This window comes from Talpa europaea (assembly GCF_964194135.1).
Source record: "Talpa europaea genome assembly, chromosome: 6".
Classification (NCBI taxonomy): Eukaryota; Metazoa; Chordata; class Mammalia; order Eulipotyphla; family Talpidae; genus Talpa; species Talpa europaea.
The window spans coordinates 8,281,809-8,290,153 of NC_140072.1; the positions used below are offsets into that span (position 1 = coordinate 8,281,809).

General features: G+C 42.8%; 1 protein-coding gene across 1 annotated transcript; it reads right to left on the minus strand.

Annotated features, from left to right (window-relative positions):
• Positions 1-3,969: 3,969 nt before the first annotated feature.
• On the minus strand, positions 3,970-8,314 carry LOC311172149 (retinol dehydrogenase 14; the record flags this gene model as incomplete). Its single annotated transcript, XM_084235326.1, has 2 exons — positions 7,838-8,314; positions 3,970-4,587 (listed from the first exon to the last, which is right to left on the minus strand). Exons 1-2 carry the CDS (start codon positions 8,222-8,224, stop codon positions 3,970-3,972), a joined length of 1,005 nt encoding a protein of 334 aa, XP_084091452.1. The 5' UTR covers positions 8,225-8,314.
• Positions 8,315-8,345: the final 31 nt, after the last annotated feature.

The window sequence follows — 8,345 nt, forward strand, 5'->3', positions numbered from 1 at the left end:
AGCAAATCAGCCATAGTCCAGCACCATATTCTGTCCTGTTTCCTTCCTTCTTTGTCCTTTCACCCTCCATCCCAAGCCCCCCTCCACCTTTGGGTGCTTCAATTCTGTAATCAGCTGTGACGGTGAGTTTCTAAGCTTCTGTTTATCTTGTAGTTTAGTTACTTTATATTCCACATATTAGTGACACCACCCAGTATTCATCTTTTTCCTTCTGATTATTTCACTTAGCGTTACCCTTTCTAGCAGTCAATATGTTTTATAAAAAGAATGGAGACTCGGTTATCACAGTGTTTATTAGGTGATGGTTAAGAGTGCGGCTACTGTACTTTGACAAACGTCTGCTTAGTAAAAACTCTTCCTGTCTGCATAAAACTGAGTCCTCCACCTAACTTTCCTCTAGGAAAAAATTACCTTACTCCATGTTAACCTGTAACTAATTTAACTCCCCATTGTCCAGAGCGCATTTGTGAAACATCTGAAGCTGTCTGTGGGGGCTAAGTTCCAAAGCGTGATTAGTAACATGTTCTCTCTTCAGTGTTCCTTAGGACATTTGGAATCAATTAAAAATTCAAATATAGATTCTCTTAGATCTCTGGCCAGACCCAGCAGGTTTGTTAGGGAAAGGAGTTGAAGGCAGATAACTGCTATTTCTCACACCAGAATCTATAGCTGGAGAGATTTTAAAAATATACTCTCTAGACTTCCTGGGTCTGTAAGCAAAGGGTTATGGAAGATTACAAATGATAGTGAGAAACTATGAGACTTATTAAAAAATAGGAGTTACCATATATGTGAGGACTCTGACAAATAAGTAGTACACTGGGCTTGGGAGACTGTGGCATTAAGTGCAACCGTATGGCCTGGTGAGCTAACAATAGTTCTTACATTTTTAAAGGATTGTAAAAGAAAAAAAAAAGTAATACATATCCCAATAAACCTCCACATTTACAATTTGGTCTCTTTAAAGAAAATTTGGTGGGTTTTTATTTCCATCATATGCACTCACGTAAATATTACAATACTAATTGCTATTCCTATTTATAGTAATGATAAGGGACCATGGGAAGAGGAAGTGGGTGAGTTCCCATACGTGCGAGGTGCTTTGCTAAACACTCTACAGACTGTCACTCACTGAGCCATCAGTAGGCATTCATAACTCAATAATAAATCTGAGAAAACAGCTCAGATGTAAGTATCTTGCCAAGGACACAGGGAGAAGTAGGTAGTGGAGCTTTTAATCAAGCCCAGTGTGGTGGTGTAATCAGGCAGTGAAACCTCTTTCTCAACTAAATGCTACTTAGAACGCCATGATACAAAATACTTTGAGGGAAGCTGAGGCAGAAGACCCAGGATCCTCACCCTCTTTTTACCGCTTTTTATAACAAACCGAAATAGAAGTATTTGGAAAGACAAAACTAGTAACCAACATGGAAAATGGGTTCCCAACGCAACTATTCCGTGCCTGGCACATCACATTACACAGTCCTTTCACAATGTCTTGCTAAGGGTGAGTGTATCAGAGTAACAGAATTGCCTTTTATTTAGACTCAGTGAAATGGTAAAAAGAAAGTCTGCAGCAGGAAGGGAGGAGAGACGCAGAGCTTAACTCTTGAAACTCTAACTGGTCATACCATAGCTATTAATCGCCTATTCCATCAAACACTGGGTGGGAAGGACATCTTCCAAATGGCAGCTCATTTTACCTTAATGGTTGGTGTTTCTAGATGAGTTTCTAGTTTTCCATCATGATAAATTAATATATCCTGTTTTATTATGGTGCTACAAACAAGAACTCTGAAAGGCTCAACTCTTACAAAAGACCCAAATCCCCTGAAAAGCATCAGATATCAAAATGTAGCCAGAAAAGATGGTATAAAATGGGGGAAAAAAGTTCCTTTTAATGAAGTTGAGGTGTAAGACAGATTTACTAGCTTCCATTTTTCCAAGTTGTATTCAGGTGTATTTCCTGCCCATATTTCTAAGTTCAGTAGGTCTCTTTGTAGGATTATTTAAAAAAAAAATACATTTCAAAGAATATGTATTTATACTTACTACACCTGCAAAGACACACCTGTGATAACAGTGTTTCTCACATTCAGAAACCCGATGCACTAACAGAAAACAGCACTGTATGATCTGCCAATCTCCTGCCATTTTCAGAAAGAACCGATATTCATAAGCTTAAAAACAACCAATTGAGGATTACTCTCGACCAAAACAGTCATTAAGGTCAGTGTAGTTCAGTTCATCCTTTAGTCTTATTCTTTTTTGAATATTAACAGGTGGTCGAGACAAAAAATTAAAATTATTAGCTATTTTTGATGTTATAACTAGATGCCTAGACTCAATTATTAAGCACACCATTCATAAATTACCTATTATTCATTCAGACATTATTACTCAATGTTTAGACTTGATTCTTTGAAGAAGGAAAATAATAAAAATATTTCTTTTCCTCGGAGAATTCCAATTGTCTAGTTGGACTTGAGGACAAATAATTAATGCACTAATTTCTCTGTAAAGCTGCCAAGAACAATGGAAACCAAGTAGAAAGAGAATTGGTTCTGCCTACAGAAATGAAGAAGGAATACATTCAAAGGAAAATGTTCAAGGGCAAGAATTCCAAGAGAAAAGGAGAAGGGTAGTCAGGGTACTGCGATGGATCGACTGTGTTGTCTAAGACATTAGTCATTCAGTATATATGGTTATTTAAATTTATATTAACATTAAGATTAGAATTCAGTTCTCATATTTCAGGTATTCAGTGACCACGTGCTTAGTCTACCATATTGGACAGTGAGGACAGAATTATTTTCATCATTGTAGAGTTCTTTGGATAGCACTAAGTGTCAGAGGGCAACATCAGCCGGTGGCCAGTCCATGAGACTCACATATACATGAAGGAGTTGAAACATTAAGCAAAAATGGCCCCTAAGCTACCTATCTTACAAAATTCCTTCAGGAATAGTGTTGAGGTACTCCACCCTTTGACCCCTACAGCTTCCATATTTGAGACTTCTTTTGAAAAGGAATTCTACATGGCCTCCCTGGTGGCGCAGACGATTGAGCGCCACTCTGTGAAGCTGTCCACAGCCTCTACAGTGCAGGTTTGATCCTGGCCGGCTGGCGAGAATCCCACATGGCGCAGCAGACCTCTCCTGTCTCGCCCACTGCTCCCCTCAGCAGTGTATTTCTTTAGTCTGCCTGTTCTGTTCCCTGCTCTATCTCTGGTGAAGCCTCTCATCCTCCAGCGCATCTGGCCTGTACCCCCGTTCTTGCATAAAAATAAATAAATCTTTAAAAGAAAAAAGAATTCTACAGCTTTACAAAAAAAGAAATAAGGCTGGAAACCCACTGTTATGGGAAGTGCAAAGCAGAAACCAGCACGGGTTTCTAAGCAGGGAGATGACTATGAAATAGATTTGGACTTTAGAAATAATACCTCTTAAGGTAATATGTAAGATAAATGGGAAGCAAATACTCTGACCACACCAATGTCAGTAGAGGCTAGTGAGATGATAAAGGGTCAACTACTATCACTAAAGAAATACACAGTTAAGGGCTTGCATCAGCAAATTTATTCCAAGTAAGAACTGTCCACACAAAATCCAGCATTGTAATAAAAATGCTTAACAGTGGCATGAAACTGAAAGATACTTGAACAACTTCTCAAGTTATCTATTTTAAGTCACTGAATTCAGTATTTGTAATCCATGCTTATCCATTTATAATTTTTAAGATATATTCAATTATATTGTTCATCATACTTATTGTGTACAATTGAAATGTTTTCTGAAATACTTTCCTCCAAAAAATAAATTTTAGTAACTTCAAAATATTCACATGTACCTCTTAGCAGTATTCCCGTAAAACCAAAATTGTTTTTTGCTAAGGAGTGCTCAGCCCTACCATTCCTGATCATTGGTATAATTGATAGTTTGATAAGTAGATCTCTTTTACTCTTTGTTCCTATTTTAATATGCCAACCATTACTTCACTGATATCCCAGAGTTTTCTTGCAACTGACTCGTCCATAGCTTTGGGCAATAGTTCCTCCTCTTTGCAATCCCCAAAGTACTTCCCTGACACACCTTCTACCTCAGGTGAAGAGGCTAAGTAAACCGAAGTCTGGGCACCTTCCACTGGAGTTTTGAAAAAGGCCCAGGACAGCAAATTGAAAAGTGGTTTGACCAGCAGTGGAATGTGTATGTGCCTCCCGAGGTTAGTCCGCACGATGCCGGGGTGTAATACATTGACAGTAACATCTGTGCCTTCTAAGCGGCGGGCTAGTTCTCGGGTAAACAGAATGTTAGCCAGCTTGCTGCGACTATAGCAAAAGCTCTTATTATAGCTTTGTTCACTGTTCAAGTCTTCAAAGTTTATGTCTCCATACTTATAAAGTTTGGAAGAAACCACCACAATTCTGCTGGGAGCTGAGCTTTTGAGGAGTCCCAGGAGAAGATTGGTGAGAAGGAAGTGCCCTAGATGGTTCACTCCAAACTGCATCTCAAACCCGTCTTCAGTCTTCATATACGGGCACTGGAAGATCCCTGCATTATTGATCAAGACATCCAGTCGAGGCTCTTCCTTTAAATGTCAAAAAAGAGAACCACAGACTTAGGAATACAGGTCTAAATAGCACAATTAAAAAAAATTCTTAGAAACTCCTAGAACTCTTTACATTGTCATAGAGACTTTTGAACTGTGAGGGAAAACAGATTTGTATGCTAGCAGGGGTTTAACCGTACTCGTTTTACACATTATCTCATCTACTTTCAACAATTCTATAAGCAACATTAAGTTCTTAAAGTGGGGCCTCCCCTGGTGGCGCAGCGGTTGAGCGCTGGGCTGTGAGGTTGCCCACCGGTGAGGGTCCCACAAAAAAAAAAAAAAAAAAGTTCGGTGATCTGCCCAGTATCCAGGGGCTCCTAGGTGACAAAAATCCTAGAATGAAATATTCTGTTACCAATGCCCCTGCTTTTCTAATTGGGACTTTCAGACCACAGAATCCACATGCTCTAGAGTAGAAATACAACAGGAGACAGGTCAGCACTGGTTATTCTCAGAACTACCAGTGTCAACACAACACCGGAGGAAAGTTAAGCTTGCTGTATTCTAGTTTTCTAAGCGTAAATGGTACCATGGGGAGGGACTAACTTCCAAATTGTTTCCTTAAACTTGAGACAAGCAATAGCGAGGGTGGATGTCAGACTGGAGACACTATCATGACTAAACCAAAGATTAAAAAAAAATTTAAACAGGTAATACCAGAAGCAACACAATGAATGATAAATACTATGGATCACAGTAACAGCAAAGGTGATTAACAGAGCAGGTAGGATCAGCAAACACCTTTGGGTTCCATGACTGTAGAATTCAGTGCTTTCTTCCCTACATGAAAACTACCTTTCAAGCTCTGAGGGGCCTTCAACTGAGATCTATATAGTGAGAATTTTTCACTTTAACCATATCCCCCTGTATATTTCCAGATTAAAATCACAAAGACCACAAAGTGTAGACAACCCTCAGAAAGATGTATTTTCATTGCTGAATTAATGTTGGGTATCCATACCCTTTCCTGGCTGCCTTCTGTCTCTCTTGATACATAGAGAATAATGTAACACACTCTCCTGGTATAAAGACACAGCAGTGACCCACAATTAAATCGATAAGTCACATTTCAAATTTCACTGGTCTTTTTGCCAGGTTATCAGTGAAAGGAAAAAATGTGTTAAATTTCACACCCCTTATCAAAGCCTACCTGACAGAGGATTAACTATTTCTCATCTGCCTGTCCAAGCACCTCTTGCTTTCCAATGGTCAACTTCAAAAAGAAAGCAAGAGTTCACCCTTGGGGGAAAGAAAGGAGTATTCTTTTTCACTAATCCCTTGGAATAGTTTCCTGAATTCATCATTTCGGAGCCATCATTCTTTGTTGGGCTTGTGTTATTTTAAGACCTTATCATTTACTATTTTTTCAATTCTAGGAGATAAATAACCTAAATACCAAGAATACCAACCTGTGGGAAATTTACACTTCCTATTTTTTTTTTTTTAATTCTGGTTATAGTTGCTGAATCAGAGTGAAAAAGGAATTAACACTTTGAAGAAAGGCCAATTTAATTATCTCTGTATTTCCTTACTTTTTAGCTTGTTCTGCTTCATGTGGCCAAAGTAGCAAAATACCATGGGGATCAAGAATGAGGACTACCCCTTAACATAGCTGTATTTTAATGAAGAATAGAAAGATTTTCTTCTAATACTGTTTATATTAGTACTAGTTCTTGACAAAATAATAGCCAAAAAGCCTCGCTACATCTGTCTCAGTTTTATACTATGCATCAGGGTACCCTATGACATCTCAAGGAATACTGAGGACACTTACATATTTTGAATTTTTACGGAAACACAATGATATGTTGCATCTCAAAATCTAGCTCTGGTGGTTCACAGCTTCAATCACATGATGCCAAATCTTTGCAAAGCTTAATGTTTAGTAGTTTCTATAGTAAAATGCAAGTACAGTGCTAAAAATTAATACAGAGCAAGAAATGAGGTAATGTCCACTCTGACTCCAATGTTTGCGAGGTTGGGATGACCAACAGGTCATTTCCCATTAGTAAGTAATTATGGTTACTGAAGGATGAAATTAAAAAAAAAATCAGTTATGTGCTTTATTTTTTCAGATAGCTACTAAGTTGTTTGCCATAAATACTAGGCTATTTGGACCTAAATACTTGGGAGATACTCCTTTTGGTCAAAGGACAGTATTTAAAAAAAAGTTTGGGCACCTCTGCTCTAGACTTGAGACTCCATTCCCATGACAACTAATTTTAAATCTCACTCTTCTGAACGTCCTTTTGCATGTCTCCTCTGCATGAAACCCTCTACCGCAACCTAACAAAGGTCATCCACTTCAGTGGAAAATCATCTAAGCAAAGAAATAGGGATTAAATGCAAGGGCACTGGAGACAGATTCTGGGTAAGTCACTTAGCTTGTGCCTTTGCTGCCTTATGTAGTAAAATAGGGACAAAGAGCCAAGCCATTGGCAAGGAGCCAGGATGAGGGAGCATTCAGACAATAATAGCTAAAGCTACTTTAATTTCATTAAAAAAATGTATCTAAAGTGTTTGGCTTTGGCACAGCACCCAGCACGTAGTAAACCTTCAATAAATTGTAGGCATTATGTCCTTTCTATGTCTGTAGCAGTTTAGAGCACATGAACACTGCACTGGGTTTCCAGGTTCTTGGTTGAATCAGGGCAGGGCCTGGTGAAGGCTGGAGGTCATAATCGCACGGTGGGCCAGAGCCAACCTTCCTAGCCCACCCTCAGGTCCCAGCCACCTTCCCTTTGGTGGTGATGGGATGTGGAGTTCCCAGTGCCTTTGGCTTTGACCTGGGGTGGGAGTGGCGTCCACAAAGCCTGTATGAAATTAGCTTTAGGACAGCCTTTTCCCCCTAACAGCAGGAGTTTTTTTTTTTTTTTTTTTTTTAAATGAAAGGCCTGCTCTGAGGTCCTCCACTAGCAACTTCTCCACCTGCTCTCGGGCTCCGAGAGGGGAGGGCCGGGCTTGGTGCAGGTGCAGTTCAGACGCGGGGAACCAGGGCCTCGGCCTGGGGGAGCTACTTCTGCTTGTGCTCAGGTGACAAACGGAAAAGCCTAGAAACGGACTCGTCTTCCATGTGGGCCCCTTATTTCCTCAGCCTCCTTGCAGGCACTCGTGTCTCGTTCCCGTCCGCGGGGGCGGCCCAGCCCCCAGGCTCGGCGTGTCCGGCGCCGGGGTCGCGCCAAGGTCACCCCGGCCTGGCCCGCGCCCGCCCGCCCGCGCCCCACACCTGGAGCATCTCCTGACAGAAGGCGCGCACGGAGCGCAGCGAGGCGAGGTCCAGCTCCCTGACGACGAGCTCGCCCGCCCCGCCGGGGTCGGGCCCGGGGCCCCCGGCCTCGCGGAGCTCGCGGCGGAGCTGGCCGGCCGCCTCCTCGGCGCGCGCGCGGTCGCGGCAGCCCATGATGACGCGCGCGCCCAGGCGCAGCAGCGCGGCGGCCGTGGCGCGGCCCAGGCCGCTGTTCGCCCCGGTGATGAGCACGGTCTTCCCCCGCATGGGGCCGGCGTCCCCGCCTCCGCGCAGCCTCCGCGCGCCGGGCCCCACGACCCGCCGGGCCGCCAGCCACAGTGCCCCGCCCAGCGCGGCCACGAGCGCCGCCACCGCCGCCACGGCCATGGCCGCCGGGGCCCCGGGCGCCGGCCCCGCGCGCAACTTCCGGGGCCGCCGCGGACCCGGGCCTGGACAGCTACCTGCCCGCGAGGAACTCTGGGGCGTCGCCGGTCGGCCCTGACGGGGC